Genomic DNA, 27655 nt, shown 5'->3' with positions numbered 1-27655 from the left:
TGTATCAATCATTTTGACATCTACTCCCTTCACTGCCAGCCCATTTCTAGAAAAAATTGTTCCAATTTTCAAGAGTTTAGATAAAAAGATAAATTACAATATGTTGAGTATTGTTTTCAATGCTAGAATTTTCATAATCTTTACCAAGAGGTGATGTATTCTTATATGTTAATAGTTATTTCTATGCCCATAAAAATCTATTAGTATTATAAATCCATATAGGAAAGGAGAGTGAATAAATGAACACATTACAGGGAAAATGAAGAAAATTATTGAAGTGCTATTGCAATCATAATTTTTTCCTTTTTCTTGTCCCTCCCAGAAGTGGGGTTCCTACAGCTCTTTCGACTTAACTCTCTATTGCCACCTGATAAAACCAGCAGTGGCTACAAACACTAGAACATTCTGATTATCTCTTTGGAAATTTGAAACTGAGATTGAGGTAATTAATCATGTTCTGTGTGTGACTGAAGTGTAAAGAGAAATGATACACCCCTGGCCTTGTGGCCAATATGCAGGGAGAGAAAATGAAGTAAACACAGACGAGTGGAAAAGACTGAGTACTGTGGTCCAGCTACTAAATTCTGGGCTTGGTGAGTCTCACTTGAATCCTTCTCTTGTGGCCTCAGACATACCGGCCACATGGCATGTAATGCCTTTAGGGTTAAGCTAGCTCAAAACCGTTTCTGTTACTTGCGAGAGTTTTTCTCAACCAATGAAGATGTCTTTTCTGGTTATATAAGACCATATGCATTTGGAATATAATAAATTGATAGTAGTTAGAATTAGAATTTTTAAAAATTCTGTTGGCTCTCTACAGATTTAGGAAATATAATTAGCGAATACTAGAGGGGCAAAGTAGGTTTACAGTTGCTTGCATGGAAAATAGTACAATAAATAATAAATAAGAATATACTGTTTTCCATACTCACAACTGTAAACCTACTCTTGCCCCACCCTGTACATGTAGTAAATATAACTAGTATGCATACACACACATGGACCCATACCTGCCATATACACGTACAAAAGTTGATTTCTAATTAAACACACTCAATATGTCACTTGCAATGATAATAGAGACTAATATAATTATATATAGACTTTATCATATTTGAAATCTAGTTTATTCAAATTTACCTAGATAGAATATAATGTTCTAATATATGTTTATTAGCCAAGTAATATGGATTCAGGGTCAGGTTCATTTTTAAATACATTTTTAGTGATTATAATAGAATTCTTAAAATGCAAACTTAAGGACTCTATTCATTCTTTTTATTTTATTTTTTCCATTACCATTTATCCACTCTATGCCCTCTTCTACCTCCACTCACCATTTAATTAGATGACTATTCCAGACTCAATTTTGCTCATTTCTATTTCCATTGTTTCAGAGCCAATTCACTAGGAAGAACTCATGTTTTTTTCAGAAAAATCACCGAATCCTGTGCACAGACAGAAACATCGCAGTACTGTACTCTGGGAGGACACTGCCGGTGGCTGCTTCTCTGGCCACAGCCAAGTCACACTCTATTTTAATTCCTTTGCCCATGTGATGAAGACTGATGCTGCTGTCCATGGTTCAGGATTTAGATCAACTGATAAAACTTTTATGTACACAGGAATTTAAAGTTTTCTAGAGCATCCATACAATAGAGACTGAGACACTTCTTTTACTCTTTTATTATCTAGAGAGGCCTGAGGCAAACTGGAAGAATTGGAAATGCTCTCAAATCAATGTCTTTACTGAGCCTGATCTGTAGATAAATGAAAAGTATTTTTAGCAATGAAAATATGGCACCTTTGATGAATACTCTCTTTAGAAAAAGATGTTCTTCAGGTTCACACTGAATTTCACACAAAATAGCACAATTTAGAACACCTTGCAACACAAAGTGGCTGGGTATTGTGGAAATGGACAATTTCCTCTTGGAATCAGTATGCACTTTGGCTCCCCTGAGGTCCTGTAATGAAAACCTTGCTGTATCTCTACATAAAATCTAAATTGGAAAAGAGAGAACAAGAAAGTCGGCCACACATGACTGGGCATGCTAAAGAATTGTAATTTAACCATCCGACTACATATTATGTAACAATAGGTTATGGTTAAATTATTTTCTCAGATGTTTCTCACATCAATGACAATGTGTAAAAAATATTTTGGTATTATATACACATTATAAAACAAAACTATTTTAGTCTTATCGCCTTACTGAATAAGCACGTTTTATGTACTGGGTAATTCTGTCTCAGGGGCCTCTCCTTTCCCCTCTTTCACCTGTACTGTTCCTCACTGTCCCCGCCTCTTCCTGTGGAGTGTGCTCGTTCACTGCCTCACTCACTCTTACTTCCCCTCTCCTCCTGCTTACGGATCCTCCTACGCTCATAGCTCTCTCCAATGTTCCTTTATCCTTATGATCAGTTAGGCTATTATTCTTGAAGCCCATTTTTCTTCTGTTTTCCTTTTACTTCAACTCTTTTTGTTGCCTACTACCTTTCATAAATACGTTCGTAAATGCAGACATAAGCGTAAATTTTCTTCTGTTTGCGTCAACAGGACTACATGCGCATGAACCAATAACGCCCTTATGATACAGTTTGATGTTAAATGGAAATATTTATTTAAAGCACTCACCTGAAATCCAAATGTATTGTTCTGAGATCCATGCCGTGGCACCCCTGGGTTTTCACATGAGGTACGAGTGGGCTCTAAAATGAAGATTAAAAACATAAGATTTATTCAAAATGTACAGTTACATTTAAATGTATATTTCTCTCATACAAAACTATTTTAGGTGACATCAGTGTTAATGAAATGGCCCTGGGTAATACGAGAGTGTAAATCCAATAGCATCTCACCCTGGATAGTAGCTTAGTAATCCTGCAGCAAGAAATTCAGGTAAATGACATTTTATATAAATTATGCAACTCTTGAACTCTGAAACCTTGTAATATAAAAGCACTTGACATGCAACTAACTCTGTGGATAAAAATTTAAAGAAAAATAAAGGAAGAACACATGTATAAAATATTTGTCTAAGGACTTTGCTAAATTACAATCTCAGGTATAATAATATTTCCCCTCAAGAAGCAAGAGTTTTTTCCAGTCACAGGACTTAGTTATTTGGATTATTTTACTGATATCTGTAGGAGATTCAGACATAAGAAGAGTAGGGCTACTTGTCTCTGAGTTGGCTAGTCTGTATGACACGTTATCTGGTTAGTTTACCAAAGGTGGCAGTTAGTTTGAGGATTATAGAAATGTACTTTGACCAACTGCCAGTTATAAAAATAGCCACATAGTTGTAAAGTAAGCATTGGGGATACAGTCAATGATAATGCGATGGCTACGTATGGGGCAAGATGGCTACTAGACTTATTGGAATGATCACATGTTCATAAGGTATACAATAGTCTAATTGCCACATTGTACACCTGAAACTAATATAATATTGTATGTCAAATGTAATCAAAAGTAAATTTATTTGTGCTGGCTGGTGTGACTTAGTGGATTGAGTGCCAGACTTCGAAGCAAAGGGCTGCCTGTTTGATTCCTAGTCAGGGCACATGCCTGAGTTGTGGGCCAGGTCCCGAATAGGGGGCTTGGGAGGGACAACCACAAATTGATGTTTCGTTCCCTCTCTTTCTTTCTCCCTCCCCCTCTCCCTAAAAATAAACAAACAATATTTTTAAAATTAATTCACTTTTTTAAAAAAGAAATGAACTTAGAGCCATTTTAAAATCAATGCATCTTTGGTATATTTTTTGGAGCAAGCTTAATTTCAGTTGAATAATTTTTATTAATGCTAAAGATCTATACTGATGTTAGTACTTAATGATGTTAGTACTAGGAAAGATTTTGTCTTTTTCATTTTATTGATAAACAAAAAAAAGTATTTCAAGTGTTCCTTCTGGAAGTTTTCCATGTTAAAAGTAATATATTTATCAATATTCATTTTCAATGTTTTCTAATTTCTTCTATATTTTACATTTGTTTTTCATATTTAGTCAACTGTAGCTTATAGGTTAAAGAAACCCATTAAATGTCACTACTATCTATTTATCCAAAATTATGAAGCGTGATCAACCTGTCATTGATATTACCTATGCAGTGAGGTGATGAGCCGCTCCAAGTGCCATCTGCTTGACATATTCTGGTGCTCGATCCCACTAATATGAAAGGTGAATTGCAACTGAATGAAACCTCTGACTGGTAGATAAAGCTTTTGCCTTCTCGTTTTCCCTGGGCAGGTATACCGGGGTCACCACAAAACTTTGCTGGAAGTGAAAAAAAAGACAATTACAATAAAGATTTAGGATGCACTAAACAATTTAGAAAAATAGTGACGACTAACTGAAATAGTGCACTAAAGTGACATGCTGTCCACGTCAATCTATCCCAGGGCACGTTTTAGCTTTTGTCTACATGAATACTGAGTGTTCAATTCAGTATACTGTTTTAAAACCTAGTCTGATTCAGATGTTTTCCACCCAATGGCCCCTTAATAATTGTAGGGTTTTGTTTTGTTTTTTTAACATGGATCAGAATCAAGCCACATAGTATTTGTATGTACAGGCTGTAAAGGTGAAGTGGAACCCTGAAAAGGCGTGTGCTTCTCAGATAGCTCTGCCAGAGAGAATCAACCCATGACACCTAGGTCGCACTCGCCCGAGTGCTCTGTGAGGAAAACACACGGTCACTTGTTTTGTAGTGCGCGGCTGACGGAGCACACACCTCCCTGGTTTGGTGCCTTCCTCTTCAAAATACTGTGGGGAATTTTGAGTGTTTATTTTTAAGAGAAGACCATCCGAGTCCAAAACTATACAAAACTAAGGAAACTCAATGGCCTACAACAACCTCTAAAAGGATCTCCTTGTCAGGATTTCTCACCCAATTGATTAGATAATTTCATTCGATCTCTCATATTAATAGCATTTTTTAACTACTGAAAGACAGTATTCTAGATAGTTGTAGACACTTGGACTTATGAGTAAACAAACTAAGATTCCTGCCCTTGTGGATTACTGTATTTGTGAAGAAAGCAAACAATAAACATAATTAATAAGTAAAGCTAACATATGAGAAGGCAATTAGGTCTTAAGAGGAAAAGTTGTGCAGGAGAAGGAGATCAGGACTGTGGGTGTGTGGATGAGATAAACGGCGAAGGCTAGGTGTGGATTTTAAATAGGGTGACAAGGGTGTCTCTCACTGAGAAAAGGTTTGAAGGAACAAAGAATTTAGCCATGCTGGTATCCCAAGGGAGAGCATTCCAGATGAAGGAAATAGCATTGCCAGCACGTTGGAGGAAGAATAAGGCCCGTGAGGCTGGAACAGAGTGAGCCTGCAGGAGTGTAATAGGGAGTAAAATCAGATGGGTTCAAATCTAATAGATAACCAAGGTATCTATACACTAGGCTTCCAATTTATTTTATTGTAGTAACATGACAAACAATAAGTTACCACTTTAACTATTTTTAAGTGTACTCAGTTCTTCAATTTGTAGATCCAGCAGCTAAAAAGTTATTTGCCTATAACACAAACAAATAGCAACAATAAAACATTATTAATTCTGCATTAGGATGGCCATAGGTTGAATGACCATAAAACGCATTATCCAAACCAAGACACTTCTGGGAGTGAAAGGGAGCTTCTAACTGGATCAGACAAGTATGGGGACCAGAAGAATAATTAGGAATGCTCCAGGCAAACTGGAATGAATGAATGCCCTGATTATAAAATACCTCAGTTTTAAGCTCAATGTTCAAAGAAAGACTTTCGCTGAAATTGAAGATGCTACAATAAACTTAAATTTTCAAAACTCTTTCTTTACAAACTTTTTTTTCCTTTTTAAACACTTGAAAGTGATCATAAATAATAAAATCAAATAAATTAATGGGAAAATTGAGAGTAAAGTAACACAGGTAAAATAAACATTTTTACTTTGTATTGTTTCAATTTTCACCATTTCTAATATACACAAGCACTTCTAGCAATATAACACGAGACCTTAGGCTCCCAGGCCAGGCTCCTTGTCTTACTATTATATCTCTAGTACATTTTGCATTGAATGGTGATTTCCTCAGGGATCACTATTAATGCACACTTTAGCTTTAGCAGTTGTTTCTATTGCCAAATTATTTCATAACTCATTTTTGAAGAGTTTCTCTTACATATATATATCTGCTGAATATCACTGACCTCAAAATCACATCTTCACCCAGAGAGAAAGGAGAGAAACACACCCACTGACACCCCCAAGTGCTGTCCCCACGCTCATCCTTCCGTCTACCTCTATCTGCAGGTTTTCATGTCCTACACCAAACCGCCTATGGGTGTCAGGGTTAGAGGCTTAAGACGGTTTATTTTCAAAGGCTTCAGATCACAATGACGAAAATTTTAACACAAAATGACATGCTTTGAACAGATTGAAAACGACTTTCCTCTTTATAAAAATCTCTAAAATGAATGAACTTGCCTATTCAATGGGTAAGAGAACTCTCTGTTAAGTCTACCTTCTCTGAACTAGAATGCGTACTCTGTCATTTCCTAGAAGTGTGACCATCGGCCACGTAACAATGTAGCCGGTTCCCTAAATAATGTCAGTGTCCTCACTATTTGATTTCTGAGCCCAACTGCCATTGCCTATTAAAGTGTCACGACTGAACACATTTACCCAGAGGTCTTGTTATATGTAGTAAAATGATATATGTAAAACAACTGGAACAAAGTCAGCCCTATTATATTTGTATAGTTATTATTTAAATGTCAATAATAATAATTTTATTATCTGCATTTTAATAGGTCAAAAATAAAATATCATTATCAAGAGGTGTTTAGAAATAATCTTAAGATGGGTGTTTTGTTGAGCAGAATAGTGTCTATTTCAGAACACGTGCAGGAAAGAATCCATAGATGAGGGAATGCCAACACAAGGCAATCCACATAGCACACATCCAAAAGGCTGTTGCGAGTGGGAATGCCACAGTCCTCTCGAGATATCGTTGTACATAAAGTGGTAGCTGATATTTATTGAGTGCTTCTTGTAAGCCAGTCATGGGTACATAGGAAGGAATCAACAAATATTTCTTCAATGAAAAGGAACACAAGAGAAGGTAAACAAAATAAATATTACTGTCATCCTTTGAACGTCCTGGAATTTCCCAGGGACCATCAGATTGGACTTAAAGCACAATGCTGCATTCTGGGAAATGCAAAAGGAGCCGAATGGAGGCATGTGCTGCACCCCAGACTGTGAAGATGCGTCAGTGTGAGGTCTGCCTGTGGCTGTTAGGGAAAAACGTTTTATGATGGAAAAATGAAGCACAGGGGAGATGAGGTTATTCCTGATTCAGAAGCAGTCAATGTGGGCATCAGGGTTTACCCCCCACTGTCGGACTCAAGCCATTCATTACTGAGTAGTCCCCAAGATGGAATGCTTTCAATCCAAGATGGAGCCCCAGACTGTTCTGCAGAGATGTCAGAAGACAATATCACAACCTGCATTCATATTTTCTCACCTAAGAAAACTCTTGGTGGAGATTTTTGCATTTATGTCAAACAAACTTTGCCATAAACACATGTCTATAATACCTCCTTGTCCCCATCTATGCATACACATTGATTTCTTATTTGGTGTGAGAGAGAGACCATGTGTCTGTGTGTGTCTGTAAACTGAGTGCCTTGTGTCATTAACTGCAAAGTCCATTCTTTCCCTGAATGCTTAGCTCTATAATGTACCAAGCATCGTAAATGATTCTGCACTCTAACATTGCTTCACCTTCTACCCCTGCACCAATACCAAACTGCCTTAAGTACTATAGCATTCTAAGTTTTGATATCTGCCACGCGCTGTGCTACACACCAATAACACAACCTGAGTGCAGGGCATCGTTCACATAAACACGGTAAGTAACATGTAGAGTGTGTTATACAGAGAAAAAAGAAGGGATGGGAGGAGACGATGAAGGAGAAAACAATAAAGTCTAAAAGGGCAGTGTTATAGGTCGACATATAAAATTTTAATTATGATGATGAGAGAAGACAACACAGAGAATAGATATGCTGAATAAAACAGCCCAAACAATAAAAGGAAATTTCCAGGCGGAGTAAAGAGTGAATACTCAAAGGACTGATGCCAAAGCAAGGCTGAATGCCCAGAGAAAGGTAAGGAAGCGGGTTAGCGTGGATGAGGGGGAGAATAGCAAGCCACCGGGAGTCAGGGGAAAATAAGCAAAAGGCTGTGTGAGGCTGTCAGCAGGCACTTTGGCTTCTCCTATGAATGAGCTGAGACTGGAGGATGCTGTGCCCCTTAGTTAGCTCTGCCTCACTTCAAGGCCATGGGGACAGGGAGAATGCTCTCCTATCTCATGCTGGGAAGGAAAAGCCTAGGAACAGGATAGCAATTAATGTCTCTGAATGAGTACCGCCCACATCACGTACTGCAATAACATATAAAACAAAAATCTGGCTTTTTGGGTTTTGTAATCTTGCAGATCAATCTTCAAATGATATTTGCTGGGATATATAGTATACAGCAACCTCTATAACAAATAATAATCTCTTATCTCTACACTTACCTTAGCAATTTTAGGTGTCTAATCACAATCATTATCATAGCAAATGCCAGCATAAGAACTTGATTTCAATGAACATGTAGAAGTAACATCAATTTATTGCAGAAAGAGATTTGGGGTTAAATTAAAGCATTCAGCTGTGATACACTGGACTTAAATAAGAATAATTCTGTCAGATTAATCTCAGAGGCTCTCTATTTTGAGGAATAAGTTTGAAAATTAAGAAAAGTTTGCAAACAAAGCAATTTAGTCTAAACGTTAGATTTAGAGCAGAAGAAATATAATGGTTGGATTACATGAAAAGTAGCTACATTGATAAACACTGATTTTTTTCAATGAAACTTTACACATTGGAAGGAGTATAACAATCTCATATTTATTCTGACAAAGTTAAAAAATTTTAAGTAACAGTTGTAATGTAAGTAAAATCGCTCTAAGAGAGTGAAAATGGGAAAATATAATTTTAAGCATGGAGATTGTACTTACGTAAGCACTGTGGTACTTCCCCACTCCAGGTACCATTCCCGACACAGGTCAAAACAGCAGGAAAGGACAGCTCATAGCCTGCAGAACAGATGTAGCTAATACTGAAGCCCCAGTCGAAATTTGTTCCTTCCAACCTTCCGTTAGAGATCTGGGGAGGGGCTGGGCAGGTAACAGCTGCAATTACATCAAAAGCGATTAGGCACAGATTTTGAAACATGCTGGGTGTAAAAAATAAACAAACATCAGTAGGAGAAGCATTTGTGCTCCTTTAACCTTTTGGAGGAGGATATGGTGTGCAACATGTTTTATCCTCCTGGCGGTATTCCTGACAGATCCCTGGAATTACTCCCTCTAGAACACAACGACTTCTTGGCAACATAATGGCTACTGAAGGTCAGAGATTCTCTTACAAAACAACAAACTGCCTGACGTCTCAGAGAAGGCAAATAGAGGCTAATCTTCCTCCAGTACTGTAACTGATAAATTATTGGTTTTATATTCTTTTCCAATGACGTTTAGACAGAATAAAGAGCTGGGTTGTTTGGCTATACGTATAGGATGTCAGCATTGTAGTAAGGAATTTGGTAGTAATTATATGATATTTTTGAAAACACAAATCATGTATCTCATTAAAATATCTAAATTGTTTCTATTATCCACTTAGATTCATATGTTAAAAGTTAATGTAGAATATTTAAATGTATTATGAGATTTTTAAACAGTCATTTTAGAAGTTATTTTAAGTCGTCCTCAAGCAGAGATAGGTCGGCTAAGGTGACAGAGACGAGGGGAAGAAGAAAGGTACCAGCTAAAATATGAGGAATGATTCCACGACTAGCAACATATCTGAATAATTTTTGCATTTGTATAACATTGTCATTATCAGGATCAATTAATTGTGTGTGAAATCACTTTTACAATATAAAGTGTCCATTCACATATCTTCATGGACTAGTTACAGCGATCTGATTCCCAAACTGTGATATCAATAAGAAAAACACACATCAGAATTTTTTGTGTTAGAGTCTTTGTTAGATGCCAGGGAGATACAAACCTATCAATTTATGTAGAGAGACACCTCAATGGGAAATCTAAATTATCTTTAAAAATCAATAGTATTATTATGCGATGTAAGTTACGTGACATTGCAATTACACTATTCCACAAGTAATCAATCTGAAAAACTGGCCACAAGTATGAAAATATTTCCAACTGAAAAATAAATAGCGTAAGGTAGCAACTCTATGTCTATATTGAGTAAAAGATTAATTCTAGATTGCATTCTTTACTTTGTCCTTTTCTTTAAGGAAAATTAAAGTTTTATATTTCAGGTTAACTGTTTTCAAACTACTACATTTTTTGCCCCGTCCATGTACTATTTAATCCAAACAAATCACCAAATTAAAGTTGTAACAGTGATTTTCAACTGGCGTGCTGCAAAAAAATTTTAAAACATGAAATACCTGACTAGTCAGGGCACTGACCTCTTTTCCATCAGATTGTCAAATAAAAAAAAAAAATGACAACATGCAACACAACAATAGCCGACCAGTTTGAATGCCCTGTCTTGAAACATAAATACATAGGTCATATAATAGAGTTACATCTCATTGGTCATGTTGCATAATAAGTTTGCATCTGATTGATTAATTCTTGGTACCAGAAATCCTTATATACAAGTATAGGCACCTTACTTTTTAAAAAGTCACTTTAGAGCAAAAACGTAGTTATTTACTCCTATATTTTTTGCAAGTCAAAATTATACCGTTCTTTGTCAGATTGGCAAAAACTATAAATTTCTGGTTTGTCACAGAAGTTTAGTAACTAGCTTATGTGTGTCAAGAGATGAAAAGGTTGGGTTGCTGTTGTAAATCATCAAGGTTCTATTCACCATTAACTCTTCATCAGTCAGTCTAAACGACAGTACTATTTACATGTCAGAGTACATGATATTTTTGTTGTTTCTGTTACATTAAAGTTCACTGGCACTACTCACAATAAGATAAAATGTTTTTATTGAAATGTTTTTGAATCCTATATATTATTATCTTCTATATGGTTTAAAAATAAGAACAGAAGCAATCATTTTTTCAGTTTCAAAAAAGTGAAACAATACACAACACACTATTTAAGTTTACCTTCAATCTTCATATTAAAAATGGACATACACGGTCATTGTCACTTATAAGTAACGAAGAACTCATTCTACCTCTACAGGTTGGCATCACTCCACTCCATGTGCCGTTGGTTGTACAAGTCCTGATCCTGGAGCCGTTCAGTTCCATGGTATAGCCTGGCTGGCACAGGTACGAGACGTTTTGTCCGACTACATGATCATCTCCATATCTCAATCCATTGGCAGGGATACCTGGGTCTCCACAACTGATTACTATCAATATTGAATTATAGAAGCAGATGGTTAATGTGGTACATATGTAATAGAGAGGAAACCAAGCATATGGCATACTTAACATATAAGTAGGGAAAATTAGTTATCATGTTCCTCTCTAATCATAAAAGACAAGCATATTTAAACCACATACTAGCAATTTCTGATGGTGACCAGGTATGCTTATTATGGGTTCTATACATATAGTTCAGAAATTGTCACTTACACCTCGCAAAGGTTAGGTTATTATGTCATTTTATGCTAGGAAACTCTGACGTGGTAACCTGTTTTAACACGCATTAGGTGATCATGAGCAAGCCATCCACAGAATCAAGCTTTCTAGCATAAAATTTAAAATCTGTATTTTTATATATGGCTACTGAAGTTTCCAATGTGTCAGGCTTCTTGGACTGAGAGAATATTTTCTGCACAGTATTACTCAACTGGATATTATAATAGTTTAATTAAAACTATGCTAGGTGCAAAAATATTTTTTATTGAATGGATAAAAGAATGAATAAACTCTAAACTGTAATTTTTATCATGTATAGGGTGGGATACATAATTTGTGAGGCTCGGTAAAAAATAAAACTGCTACAGCTAGGGACAGAGAGATCAATTTCCCATTTCCAAGAACTCATTGCCAACCCAAGTGAAAGAACAACCCGGAAAAAAAGAACCACCTCTACTTTGGAGTGAGCTTGCTCCCTGGATTGGGTGCGAGTGAAGGGCTTCCATCAAGGATTCTGTCAAGTGCTTGCTAAACATGCCCTGGCACGGCGAGCCCAGGGCACAGATATTCTGCACCAAGATTGCACAAATACACCAAACTCTGGCTGCCCTTTGCTTGCACCAGGGCCCTTCAAACAGGACGGAGAACGAAGGTGTAACATGAGCCTTCCTCTGCTGCGGACAGGATGGAGCATCTGAGCAGTGAGCATCAGTGGCCCCTAAGCAGGGGTGTGAACAGAGAGGCCAGAAAGGCGCAGGGGTGCCAGGTAGTGGGGAGCAAAAGGCCTACAACCCATCCTAGGAAGACAGGGAGGCAGAGAAGCCAGCTGCACCCCTCATTTTTGAGCAGAGGCTCCAAACCCTCATTACATGCTCCACTTTCCCAGGGGACTTCAGTTACAAAACACACATTCAAAGGTAAAGCTATCGAATCTTTCGAGATAGTAATCACAAAGCATTAAATCCTAAGCACAGGGCCCTTTGAGGTTCTACCAGCATCACTTGTCCATAACACAGGCTCTGATTACATATATCATCACTTATGATGCCACCAAAGCTTTCAAAAAGACGTAAGACAGCATAGAAGATTTTTTAAAAATCCTAATATGACAGTTAAGAATAAAACGTAACAGAGATTATACATAAGCCACCAAAGCACTTGCTGTTTCAAGCACATGACTTAAACATGATTTGGGCAATGAATTGGCTGAACATTTTCTTGCTGCTAAGAGAAAAAAAGAAAAGACAGGTTATACTTTTTCTTTTCTGGATATAAAAAAAACACAAACAGTGGCATGCTTGCCTTTTATTATCTTTTTTTGCCTCTCAAATCTTTTTGTTCATAAAAGGGTTAATAACTACATCAGGTGAATCTGGGTTATATTCCCTGATTTTTATTTTTAAGTAATTCTTCCTAGAAATTTGAAGGTACCAGGGTTAAAGACTAAAAATAGACATTAGATATTAAGTTTTGGAAGCCCTTGTACTTATTAACTTAACATTAAGAATTATGATCTCAACATTCCTTTCATATTATTCTAATCCATTGAGTCAGAAGTTTGAGGGCCATGCACAATGGTGAATAAATAAAGAACGATGTTCACGGCACTCTACCTGCTAATCCTCAAAGCTCTGGAGACAAGTTTGCTGAAATCACCCTCTTTGAGTATTTCTACCGGACTCCTAATAAGACTTTTTGCACACAAAATTATTTTTGTCCTTTTGATTATTGGTGAGGAAAAGATTTTTAAATTATACAACCAAGTTGGATAGGAAATCAAACCTTGTCTTTCCCCATATGCCTTTTTTTTTTTCCAGTTTCAAAATTTATGAAAGTGAGTATCAGCCTTCAATTTATTTTGTTTTATGTTACCTTGTGTTATTTTATATTTTTAAACTAGATTCCAATTATGAAGAGGAAAATGAAAGGGCACACCCACCATTGCTATTTTAGGGGCAATGCTTTACAGACTCAATTAGAACCCTGGAGAGAAAGGCCATCTAACTGGGTGGAAAGGCACAGGAGCTGAGATGCATCTATCAGAGGACAGAGGGTTTATTTTGCAGAGACACTGAGAAAGAGTTCTGCATAGCGTGGCAGCTCATGAATGGGGCACTGGACAACAGCAGCTTCAGAACGATGTGTTTGGTGACTTTCTAATGAAGCAAAGGCCAGTGAAAGAGGCAGTTTCCAATAGCAACGGTCTTTTTAAACAGCACCTGCTCCACAAGTCAATTCATTCACCACCAGCGTGTTTTCAACAACAGAAAGAGGCTTTTGGTCTCTGCAAGCAAAACTTTAGAATCATAGCTCCTTAGAGATTTACCTTAAAATTTGCAAACATCAGTACTGACAATGGAGTGCCTTGGTTTACTGTAAGAAAATCTTTTCAAAAGTCACCAAAATCGCTAAGGACACAGCATTTACGTACACACAGAAGCGCACTTACAGAAACACACACCAGTAAACTCCACGGAGACAGATTATCTCTTTTCCACACTGCTGCATTCTCAGCCTAGTCTAGTACATCACAAATATAAAGTAAATACTTGTTTCTAGAATAAATTAGTGAATGAGTATATAAGGAATGATGAAATAGCTCGGATTTGCAAAAACACATATGTTCTTGTAAAGGTTTGAATTTGTTTTTATGGGAGGTTTACTCATTAGCTTCTATCATTTAATTGATGCTCATTTGGCATCATTTATGATAAATTGAAGCAGATAACCTCTAGGCTAAAAATAAAACATCACTGTGGTAATTTTAGTCTATGGCACTTCAAAACATCTTAGACGATCATTATAAATATGCACATGTAAATGAAATAGGGTCATACTATCCACACTTTTAAACACAATCTATTTTTACTCAGTATCTAATGGATAGTTTTACATGTGAGTACGCATAGGTCCATGTAACATTTTAATCACATAGTACTCTCTTATATGGATAAACATGCGATGTAATTCATGAAACCAAACTCCTGTGGGCCCAGGTTTCAGTTACCTCATTGTTTCCTACTAGAGACAATGTAGCAATACACATGCTTGCTCAGGCATCCTTATGCTTTCGCTTTGCCAGGTTTCAAGCCTGGAATAAAATTCTACTAGAGCAAAATGAAGTTCCAGAAAGGTGATCAACCGTTTCTCTGACAGCACTTTCGGTTTTACATGATCTCTCAATCCAACTGTTGATTTTGTTTTTAGGTCTCAGTGAGGTAAATTTTCTTTATTTTAACCTTGGCACTATTGACAGTTGGGACTAATTAATTCTTGATTGTGTGAGGCTGCTCTTTGCGCGGAAGGTGTTCAGTATTGACCTCTTCCTGCTAGACACTGTTAGCACAATCCACTCACCTACAGTGTGACAGCCAAAAATAACCCCAGACATTATCAAATGTCCCCTGGGAAGCAAAATTGCCTGTTTAAGAACCACTGCATTCAGCCACAGCGCTCTCTCCTTGAGGAGATTTAGATGACTTTTCAGCCTCACTTCACCCCGTTTCATGCTGGGATAGCCCCCAGCTTTCTCTTGTGTGAGATTAGCTCCATCTCCCTGTCCTATGGTCTACAAAAACAAAACAACTCACAAACAAAAAACTTGGAGAGTTCTCGGGTTGGTAACAAAGTCCAGCGAGGACCATTTCTGTCCTGGTCCTTAGGAACAAAGCGCCTTAGATTCATTTAGGACTGGGTCTGATTAAGGATGCTGTCCCTGACCCAAATGACGAGATCTGCTGGGGGCAGGGCATTGGTCGTGTTGGAAGAAGTTCTAGTAGATTAAAAAAAATCCACGAAATAAGTGGACATATTTCTTTTAGACCTGAAAGCCAGTCCTTACTCCACCTGACAAGCCCCGCCCTGGCATGGATTGTATCTTTTTCCCCACACACTGTGAGCACTGTGTACTCCAGGTACCAGGCCTGTTAGACAGCAAAAGGTCCTATGCCATACCTACCCTGAGTGGTTCTCGTGCTGACAAAAGAAAAAAAAAAAAAAAGGAAAGAAAACAAAAAGCAGTAACTACAAAACAGTATTTTTGAATGAGTATTTACTTGTGCTTAGTTTTCAAATCTTTTCTTTCAGTATGAACATCACAGAGAACTTAAATAAATTTTATAATTAAATTACTGTTATGAGTTACTGATAGCGTGGCAACTACTTTCCTTTCCCATTTGGTTTAGTTCCGTGAATGTTTCTTACCATTTATAATCCCTCTGCCAACACGTGCACAATGTTTGAATGTGTGACCTTAACCTCAAGATACATGCTTTTACCCGCCCATGAGGGTATCTGGAGGAAGACTCACAATCCAGCACAGGTGATGAGCTTGAGAAGGACCTGTTTGGAGTTGCAGAAGGATGGGTGTAAAGAGAAGGGAAGTATTCTTGTTTGTGAGGCATAATTTTAGAGAAGGATCAATTAAATGGGAAATTTACCAACTCCTTTACAATCTGAAGGTGGTTAAATATTAGCAGATAGAATTTATGTGAGTAAAATTTTACACTTTTACCAACATCTCCACTATGGCGAGATATGAGGGGGGAAGCAGAGGGGAATTGCCATTGTTGTTAAATAATGTTTCTTCCAAACATGTTTCCAAAAATTATTAAAATGGGGAAAGCAATCACAGATGACACATTTATTTTTTTTAAGATTTTAGTTATTTACTTTTAGAGAGAGGGGAAGGGAGGAAGAAAGAGAGGGAGAGAGACACCAATGTGTGGTTGCCTCTCACAAGGCCCTCACTGGGGACCTGGCCCACAACCCAGGCAGGTGCCCTGACTAGGAATTGAACAAGTTACCCTTTGGTTCGCAGCTCAGGCTCAGTCCACTGAGCCACACAAGCCAGGGCTCAGATGACACATTTAAACATGTGATGGGACTAGGGTTTTTAAAGACCGGAGAAGAGCATGTGTGTGCATTTGTGAGGTGGTTGTGGTGTGTGTGCACATTGTTGCTGGGCATTCGAGCAAATAAAGATACATTTTCAAATCACCCCACTGAGGAATTCTCAAGGGGCCAAAATGCTTGGAATCCCAAAGCTACTACACAGGCCTATAAAATATTAGAGACCAGAGGCCTTACTTACTGAACTCTTCATTCTCATTTCTTGGCATAGTGCCCAAACATAGTAAGTTTTGTGTAAATGATTTTTTTTATTAACTGAAGCTATGCGTAGTCAAATTACATTATATCCCCACAGGTCTCTATTTCATTTTAACTGCATTTATAGATTAAAAAATATAATAAAATCATTGGATCACTTCTCTGATATTCCTTATGGAGGAAGAACTAAGGACAAAGTGCCTAAGGACAACTAGCCCAGGAAGAAATACTTCATGTGACCAAAATTTTATTTTTTTAAGTGGAAAACTCCAAATTAAATTTATTTATATTTTACTTTATCACACCATTGTAAATTATAATTTATTTAGCTATCTTCAAGGACTTATTAATTTCTGCAAGGGTCTCTATTAATTCTTTAATATTCAAATAACCCTTTATTGGATGCTCTATTATACCATCAGTCTTGCTGATTTCCTGTCTTTCCACTGATATTGTCCTAATTCTAGCAGATCCCCCTTGTTAATAATTATATATGTGATTCAACAGTACTTGGTTCATTTCCTTTGACTCATTACATGAAAATACTTCATCTCTTGTAAGGTTTTCAGATTTATTATGGAGATATATTTGCACTGTATGTGGCACATTTCATCTTGAGACAAGCAATAAAATTACTAAAGACAGAGAGAGTATATTGTAATTTTAAGGAGAAAGGATTGTTAAGCAAAAACAAATTTTACCAGTGGTCAGCTCAATAAGAAATGATATAGCACTGTGGTACTTAAATTGGTAAATGCAGAGAAACTGAAAAATTTTGAGGAATAGATTATAAATTAACAAAACACTTCCATATGCATAATAAACAATGTCCTATTTTCTATCATGTCAGATGCACTTGGCTAATGTACTAAAGATAGCAGATAAAAACAAGAAAATAATTGGAGAAAAATACAAAAGGAGAAAATGAAGTGAACTTGAGCACATTGTGTCTGGAATCAAATAGACTTGGATTTAAAACCTTAGAATCTACATAAACTAGCTGTGTTTCCATGGGAAAGTTCTGTTTTCTTTATAAGATACCATTTCTTCAAGTGTGAAATAGAAGAGATAATAATATACACTCCATAGCTTTATTATTAGAAATAAGTGAAGGAATATATGTACAGCACTTAGCACAAATCCTAACAAATGGTAAACACTATTATGACAGATATTATTCTTTATGAGTAAAATTGGTTACAATTTCAATAAAAGAAGTGAATTTTTGTTTCAGTAGATTTTCCAAAAATTGCTATCAGGGCTTTTGTTTGAAAATTTCGTTCAGGTACTTTAATTTTTTTCATAATTTATTTCAAATTATATTTAGGCCCTTGCACATGGATACCAGAAAAAAACAGTGCATACCGAATGTAATCAAATTAAATCAAAAGTTATTTAAATTTTTTTTATTTGAGCTTAACCTTTCTGGCATGTATAGAAAATACTGAAATTGAATGGCAAATTCAATCCATTACGTTTAGCAGTGTCAGAGTCAATTAAATGATTTGGTGCCTCGGTTTCCTTATCCACACATGTGAGTCGGTAACACAATCTCTTCCAGCTCCCAAATTACAGGAATTATATCAATCAAATATTTACATTAACTTCCACTGCAAATTAATGAGAAGGAATCTGAAACATCAGTTCTAATTCAATTTGATCACCATATATAAGCATTTTCAGTATATTAGATGCTTTAACTACAGAACTTCAATCTATTTTATTTTATTTATTTATTTTTATTCTCACTTGAGGACATAGCTGTTGGTTTCAGAGAGAGGGAAAGGCAGGGAGGGAGGGAAGAATCATTGATGAAGAAACATCCAATGGTTGCTTCTTGTATGTGGCCCAACCAGATCTAGGCATGAGCCCTGGCCCAGAACCACATCAGTGACCTTTTTGGCTTGTGGGACTACGGTCCAAGCAACTGAGCCACGGTGGCCAGGGCAGTTTAGTTTATTTTAATTGCTACTGAAACTTTACTCTTTGTTCTCTATCTGGGTATACTTTTGTGTTTTCTTCTGGTTTGGGTAGCTCCTCCTAGGGAATTAGCAACTTTTTTTTTTTTACCTATAAAGTCAATTGCTAACACGTTTTCAGTTTTTAGTTTAATAACAACATCATCATTTAAAAGCTGATGCTTGACAAACAAAATATAACCAGAGATATTGAAATTAAGAACATTGTAACAATAGCCACAGGGGAGTGGGGAGGGGATAGTGGGAAGAGGGGTCTATAGGAGCTACTATAAAGGACACAAGGACAAAATCAAGGGGGAGGGTAGAGGTGGGGGAGGGAGGTGGGACTGGCTGGGGTGGGGTGGAGAGAAGGGGAGAAAATGAAGACAATTGTAACTGAATAAAAATAAATTAATTAATTAAAAAAAAAGATGATGCTTGAAATGCTGCTTGAAATACCTTCTTTGAAGAATTTCTCCTTGAAGAACTGACATAAAAAAGGGACTTTCTTTATATTTTTGATATGTTATTTGTACTTAATCTGTCTTGAGTTGAGTGATTTTTAACTTGACTTACAACTTCTAAGGAAAAATGAAGACCATTTAATTTTAAAAATTAATGTATTAATGTAATTTTCAATCCAGGACTTGGGATATGCTTCCTTGTTTATCATTACTAACATTGGAAAATATCTTAAATATAATACTTAGGTATTTATCCATGATGAAAGAAAATTGCTATTCTTATTGTGAAAAAAAAAGGATGTGCTATTCAGATTTCTTTTACTCAGAATACACTCATTGTTTCAGTCTTTCCGTTAACTCTAATTTTAAAACACACAATATACTAGAAACTTATAAGCTCTTTCTGCAACTGCTTTAAAATGGAGTGAAACAATAGGTTGTGTACACTAATAGGTAAAATAAAATTCACATGCGATATTTGAGTCAGTCAACAATTATGTGTTGAGTCACTCATGTGTCACATGACATGCTCCACCCTAGAAGGGCAATGAGACGTGCAGACCTGGTTACCAATGGCCTGTAAGGTTCACAGGTTAGCCTACAGGTAATAGTGAGAAGAGTTACATGGTATGGAGAAATCACTTTTCGTTAGAAGGAATATGAGAAAGTACTGTGCTGAAAAGGCTTTTGCAAATGTGCATCATTTGAGCTGATACTTAAATGGCACTAGTAAGAATTTTAAGGCTCACATGGGTTGGTATAGTATGAAATAGTAAAGCCTATTTGTTAATTATTAAATTGTTCAGTCTTGCAGAATTGAGACATTTTCAAAGTAAGTAGGAGGACTTCTATCTTCAAGATGGAGAAATAGATAAGGCTTCACGCTCCATTTGAAACAACTCCCCCAAAAAAGGACACAATATTAAAACAAAACAAACAAAAAACAACAACAAAATTAGAAGAAAAAAAAACAAGTTTCAAAAGGCATCAAAGCGCAGTGGTCCTTGAGTGACAGGTAACCAATGAGTCCAAAAACGGCCCTGTCCTACTGCATTAAGAGTTTCTAGGCTGTAGCCCAGGGAGGAGGACCCCATGCAGAGCCCGGCAAACTCCCTGAATGGAAGAGATGTATGTGAGAGTCAGGAGAGAATGAAGTGGGCAGAGTTATTGAGACGGTACCCAAGAGGACACAAAAAGAGATCTATGGAGATGTAGGGAAAGAACTCCTTGGGTGTCCTGCAGACTACAGCTCAGCCTGTGAGGATGTTGCATAAGGTGAGGTAAAGAACTACGAGAAGATTGGATGTGACAGCAGCATTTGGTGCTGACACAGGGCCAGAAATATTACTTGTCACTGACTGATCAACAGCTAGAAAATGTTTTGCTATTATATTACTGACTTGTCTATTATGTTCTATTCAGTGCTTATTTCAACAGCCTCTTAGCTATAGTCTGCCTTCACCTTTGAAGAGACAATGTACACACGGAGTATCTCAATAGCCCTGTCAACACACACAATTGTGCAGGCGAGACACTAACTACAGCCAATTTTCTCCAGCATCCCAGCTACGACGTGACATTACTCCGATGGCATCCTCCTCTGAGTAGATTTATTTGAACCACTCATTCAGGATATACAAATATTCTCAAAGAAAAGGAGGCAGATGGTACAACCCCTGGATTCTCACTTAAATTTCTAGGTGTTACTAGGTCAGCCAATAGCTGCTCCCCCACCGTCCAAAGCAACTAGTAGCTTCTTAGCACTGCCTGTTAAAAAGCCCAACACCTTTTTAGGTCCTGGAAACAACATGTTCTTCCTTTACAAATTTTAATTAAGTCCATTTATATTGTTATTCACAAGCCGACCAACTTTTACTGAAGGCCCTACCGCAAAAACATATGTAAGCTGTCCAAAGTGCAACACAAAAGGCACCCTTTACTCTCCCCAGAGTCTCTTCCGCTGTGGAGGCTTAACAACCTCTCAGGACCCCTGGAGTCTCTGAACACATTCTAAACAGTCCTCCTTTCTAAACATCCCACGATTTCCACGATGCCACCGAAGTTCTTTTAAATAAATAAGCAACCATGATTTTCCAATAGACATATTATTGTTGCTTAAATAAATTCTATTTTATTCCATACATAAGCATTAATTTATATATAGGAATTTCAAATACATTTAAAAAATTTCTTCAAGTGAGTAATTTTATTATAATACAGACTCTCTAAAATACCATTTTTTTTTTGAGCCTATCTAAAGGGCAAATCAGCTACCAGGACTCCCTATGATGGAGATGCAAGAATCCATTAATAATCAGTATGATTTTTAAAAACCCAACTCAGTTATTGGTATGTGTTAGACTGGCAAAATAAAAATTGCATTCTTTGTATTAACCTTGATTATAACTGATCATTTATCTCTATTCTTAAAATATTGTTAAATTTCAATTAACAGCACTGATTTTCTGTGATCCCTCTTTGCTAAGTGAGTCTTTAAGTCACTAGTATAAACTCTACCCATAACACCATCATTTTTTAACCTGAAAGACACTACACATATTCAAAACCTCGCACAGTTTGATTAGCTGTAAACTGCACATGTACATGAATATACTCAAACACTTTTCACATAACTAGTGGTGCTGACAAACATGGAGAAGAGACGTACTTGTACAGTTCGGCAAAGTTCCGGACCACGTTCCGTTGGCGGTGCACTGCCTGACTGAGGGCCCCGACAGGCTATAGCCCTCCATGCAGGAGTAAATTATCGAGCTAGAAAATGTTGTGCCATCAATCCGAAAAACTCTTCCATTGGCTGTTGTTCCTGGGTTACCACACTGTACAGCTATGAAAAAAAAAAAATAGTTAAGAGTATGTATAAAAATAACATAATTAAAAATCCTCTCACAAAAAGTTAATGACTGAAGTTTTGTTTCAAATTATCCAAAGGAGCTATAAAATCCTCTAAAATAAGCATTAAATTATCTTTTACAAGTGGACGGAATTCAAGATTAATTTATGTTGATTTTATTACTTTAATTACTGGAGTACAAATTGTACAACAGCTATTTTTTTCAAGTTTTCTGTTAGTAGCTATGGTAAACACTTTATAAAGTGAAGTAATTACTCAAGAGTATTGCCTTCGGGTGCTGCGAAATCTTTCAAGGAACTATTATAGGAGTCTCTGCCTAAAAAGCAACTCATGTAAAATGGAAAGATATGTGATAATGAGATGCAACAGAGGTTCATTATAATTAAATTTCTAGGAGGACAGATGTAAAATAAGCAAGTTAAATATTTTAAGTAGCCACATATATTTTTATTTATATTACTATATACATTCTAAAGCGGCTTTCATTAAATTTTCAACATATCATAAACAGGAGTCACAAACACTTTCCGAAAGTACAATTCCATCTCTATCACTTACTGCATCGTATATGTTTGATTTTGCCGATCCTTTACAGTGGTGCTGTATGTTTCTGTGCACATGTGTTAGAGACAGGAGACTTACACAGTTTATACAGTTAGAACCTATGATATGCTAAAACTTTTTACTTCTGTTGACTGGAGTAATTACCCTCCTCTGTATTCATTAGTACCTGCCTAAAATAACAATCTGGTCATAGGTGTTTATGTGTCACGATCCACAGTCTTGACACAATCCGAGACGGATGTGGAAAGTGTCATCCTTGTCTGGATGAGCTGAAGAACATGTAAGTATAACCGACAGACACAGATAACGGTGTGGTGAGGGCCACAAGGAAGGGGGGAGGGGCCGGGAGGGAGAGGGCAAAAGAGGGGGAAGTGGGGACATATGTAATAGTGTCAACAATAAAAATAAAGTTAAAAAATTAACAAAATGTCAAGTGATTTGCATTTTGAAATAGAGACCCGGGTTCAGTTCTTTTCAACAATAAAAATGAAGAACTTTACAGATACAGACAAATCATGCTTACGCTTCTGTCCTCGTATCTAATTCCTTCATATTAATACCCATGTTTTTTGTCCATAGTAGTATTTGAATTAAATACAAGTAAATTCACTTAATAAAAGAGGTATGTGCACCCCCTCTCAAGAGGGAGGGCTCAAAGCTCTGTGGACACGGTGAAGAGAAGCAGCAAATACTTTGCCTCTGAAATGCTTTTCTGTATTTTGTGTTCCTTTCCTTTGTCCATTCATCTACTAGAATCTGTTTTTCTAAATGATTTATATAAGCTCTATTTATGACATGAGAAAAACATTAATTCTGTTATATCTTCTACAACTCCTTGCTCTTCTTTCTTCATAAAGTGCATACTAATAAAACAGTCAGCACCAGATGATACTTCATCTAAAACTCTTCTGCAGTTCAGCTGAACAAAGGCGGACTGACTAAGGTATCACCCAGTAATGACTGACGTTATAGAGACTTCGCCTTTGCAAAGTCTGAGTGGTAAAGCCAACAGTTAGGTCTTACTGTCTCCTCAACAACACTGTCCGCCCACTCCCTTCCCTGTGACAGCTACTGAGTTGTAATGCTCTCTGAATTAAGGTCGCTGAATTTGCTACTTTGAGATTACGAACTTTCCTAGAATATAGATCCTAATTTTAAACACAATAAAAGTTTCTGAAATATAATCAATCAAAAAGCTGTCAAAAAATCTTTGGGGAATTATTTCCTATTTATAAAACTATTACATCTGATACAATATGGAGTAATTTTCAAAAATACCTTTGCAAGTTTAGTTTTTGCACTAAAATCATCTCAAAAAGAACAATTGAAGTTATAAAGATAGTTTTCCAGCAACATTTTATTTTCTAGCCAATCTTATTAATATTTAAATATGTTAACTCAGAACAATTAACAATTTTACTCAAACATCCAAAATTTAAAAAATTCTAGTTACAAGCAATATAATCTATAAATAAAAATATCATTTATATTCAGACATCTTTGTATATGTTCCTATTTCTACAAACCTACAAACTAAAACACATCTTGATGTAATGTTGATGTAAGAAACTATTTTTCCCCCAATAGTGTCTACCATAGAGCACTGTGATAAAGGAAAAAATAAACCTTCTTAACAAATATTTTAAACTTTTCCAATCCAGATGTTTGCTAAGATGTGAACAATGTTTGTATATAAATGACCCATGAGAGATATTTTTCTAATTAATATTTATCATATGTAGAACGCTGTCAGTAAAGCTGAAATACTGTTGCTTTTATTCCATGGTCGGGTGCAACAAAGAACTGGTGAATAATTTCATTAGTACTAACAACTTGAATTTGGATACACATTAAATTCCAGCAATTTCAATACATTAATCTCTGCTTGAGTTTACCTTTGCATTCTGGCTGCCTTCCAGTCCAACTGCCATTAGCTAAGCATGTTCTCTCTTCTGAGCCATGAAGGATGTAACCAGTATCACAAGCAAAACGTACAGAAGTCTGGGTTCTGAAATTGCTTTCCTGTCTGGAACCATGACCGGGGCTACCTGGATCCCCACAGGTACCAGTAATGTCACCTGCAATTCAGTACAGTGCAAGTTAACTCATTTTAATAAACATTTACTACGTTCGTAATTTAGTTTGCCATTCTGACAGGCATTGGTTTTAGGCATGTTGTTTTTAGCGTGAAGTTGATCGGGTAAAATCATAATTCATATTTCCCATCTGAGTCCAGCCTTAAGAAAAAGCCTAAATGAGAAAGAAAATAGTTGCAGAGTGTGGTGTTATTTTTCTTAGCAGTGATATTTGGACCTATTAAGTAAGTTAAGGTCATTTTGTTAGTATTGCCAGGACTTGGTTAATAATGAAGTTATTAGAAAATTTATAAATGACAGTACTATGGGCTTGTATGACAATGGGTTTACAAAGCTAAAGTTAAAAACTGGATTTGGTAATTTGCATGTTTCCTCCTCTGAATTTTCTAATTAATGAATTTTGTTGTTTTTGTTGTTAAATTAGATCAGTAGTGTGCTGGAAAATGTAAATGTTGCAATACAATCTTCCCTGTACACTAAAATTTCACCCCTAATTTTCTCTACCAGTGATCACTGTCCCCGGTAAATGAACTGTGTACTCCTTATACATGAAATACAAAACTAAATTGTAAATAATCAAAGATTAAAACCTCTGACTTAAGTTACTAACCAGGATTTTGTTCATGGCTAGGTATTCACCTTTTTTACTTTTAGGAATTTACTTAGTCCTTTTATCATTTCTTAAATATTTTATTCCACCGAGCCACACCAGCCAGGGCTCATTTCTTGAATATTTTAAATAAAAGCTGCCATAGTGTTAGTATATATTAAGAAAGAGAAAGAAGAAAAGACAGGGCAATATATAAGTACTAAAAATGCTTTCTTTCTGTTTATACACCTTTTTGACATGCCCTGTGTATTTGGAATTCTTCCTTACACTTCCTCATTTTCATGAGATTTAATATTAATAACCATACAAATTTTAAGATAAATGTATCACTTGTAAATATCTATGTACAATTTCTATTTTTGCAATTCAGTACCAGTTTCCAAATACAACAGACTGTAGTATGTAAATGTGATTTTATGTATAAACAGTTATCTGACAGTTTTTAAATCTACAGATTAAATCTGAAGTCCCATAAAGTTACTTCACAGAGATTAACCACTAGTTACAAGGAGATTCTGAAATAAGTAACCATTTAACAACTTTTACTCCTAAAGGGAGAACAATGTAAAACAACTCCTCATAAGTGTTTACCATGCTCTCTATAGATATAAAATAACATAAAGATAATGGACAATATATAAATAAAGACACAGGCAGAAAAACTAGCACCAGTATCTGGTTAGTGGGTAAAACAAATAGAATAGGTAGTATGAAATAGGGAGAGGTCACAGATCTAAAACTTAATGACATTTTATTTATTTATTTTAAAGATTTTATTTCTTTTAGAGAGGGGAAGGGAGGGAGAAAGAAGGAGAGAAACATTGATGTGCAAGAGATACATCGATAGATTGGTTGCCTATTAAACGCCCCAACTAGGGACCTGGCTAACAACCGGGGCATATGCCCTGACTGGGACTCGAACCAGCGACCTTTTGATTCGCAGGCTGGCACTCAATCCATTGAGCCATACCAGCCAGGGCTTAAATGACATTTTAAAGAAAAGCATTAAACAAATCCAAAAAGATTTATCACACACTCACTCCTCCAAAAATTATTGATTAAAAATAGCCTTAATATTAACTTATTCTAAAATATTAATAACCGAGCAGTGTGGGGTTAGAGAGACTCAGAAATTGTGTGTTGCCTATTAATAACAAAGAAAGATAGAAAACATAAATATCTTTCATAAAACTTGGCTTAGTTTAATTTAAAACATTTAAACCTTTATTTTAATGTATGCTATTAAGCAACCAATTGTTTAGAAAGTGTAATAGACATGAATTCTAACAGAAAATCACCGAAACAACATTGCCTTCTGGGAAAAATTGTATCTGGTAACACCCTTTTAATGAACATAAGCCCTTTACAGAGTAGCACTCTAAAACCACTTAATTCTTAACATTAGCCACAATACAGTAGAAAACATGCCATCTGTAATTTACCATCTACAACATCAGCGCTACTTTATGCTCTGAATTTATATTACTTTAAGAAGCATTCCAATAAGTGTATAAATAATGTTACAGCCTCTCTCAAATTCTTACAGAAATATATTATTTCTTTTGTGCATATATTTCTAATAGTAATACTAATAATGTAATTTCCAACAAACACTGTCCAATTTTCCAAGTGGTACCTGAACAATGAGGTTGTGATCCACTCCAGTGGCCATTTAATTGGCAAGTCCTTGATGAATGGCCTAGAAGGACACGCTTTCCTGTGCAGGAATAGTGAACAGTGGACCCAAAGGTGTACTTCTCACCAGACAGGACTGCATTAGGCGGAACGCCAGGGTGTCCACAGTCAATCACTACAATACATAATTATTGAATATAAAATTTTTTTATATCTCCTATCGAACAACCTGAGCCAACTTTCTACAAAATAAATCAAAAGTAAATTATCTGCTCAGATATATACAACCTCTAGAAATCAAACATCTAGGAGAAACCTGACTTTTTAAAAAATAAAGGGGAAGTTGCAGCTATAGGAGCAATTCTGTTATCCCACTTACCCCGAACATGAGTTTAACAGGAACAGTGTAAATAAGCATAAATGATTGAGTGCGTATAAGTCTGCATGTATGGAGGTGGTGAGTGTGTGTTCATACGCATACGTGCATGGGTCTGAAGTACATATGTGCCCAGACAAGGATGTGCAAGTTAGGGAGAAGAGTAAATATGGATTGGCTAAATAAGGGCATAGGATGCCAATGGAATTCAAAATGAGCACATACAGAAATTAAAAGGGAAGGACTTGGAGGGTGAAATAAAAGGGGTAAGGATGGGTCTGTGCCAC

The 27655-nt window shown here is 36.3% G+C and overlaps 1 protein-coding gene across 2 annotated transcripts in view; it reads right to left on the bottom strand.

Annotated features, from left to right (window-relative positions):
- Window positions 1–27655, bottom strand: part of CSMD3 (CUB and Sushi multiple domains 3) — an 885055-nt gene that overhangs the window by 30114 nt on the left and 827286 nt on the right. For both annotated transcript variants that reach the window (XM_024572155.3, XM_045181698.2), the window contains 7 exons: window positions 26994–27167; window positions 24547–24729; window positions 21884–22060; window positions 11273–11452; window positions 9064–9237; window positions 4108–4281; window positions 2639–2712 (listed from right to left, as the gene is read on the bottom strand). In XM_024572155.3, the coding sequence (XP_024427923.2) occupies window positions 2639–2712; window positions 4108–4281; window positions 9064–9237; window positions 11273–11452; window positions 21884–22060; window positions 24547–24729; window positions 26994–27167 (1136 nt within the window). The remainder of the gene's footprint in view (window positions 1–2638; window positions 2713–4107; window positions 4282–9063; window positions 9238–11272; window positions 11453–21883; window positions 22061–24546; window positions 24730–26993; window positions 27168–27655) is intronic.

This window comes from Desmodus rotundus, chromosome 8 (assembly GCF_022682495.2).
Source record: "Desmodus rotundus isolate HL8 chromosome 8, HLdesRot8A.1, whole genome shotgun sequence".
NCBI lineage: Eukaryota > Metazoa > Chordata > Mammalia > Chiroptera > Phyllostomidae > Desmodus > Desmodus rotundus.
This window is presented reverse-complemented; position numbering and strand designations above follow the sequence as displayed.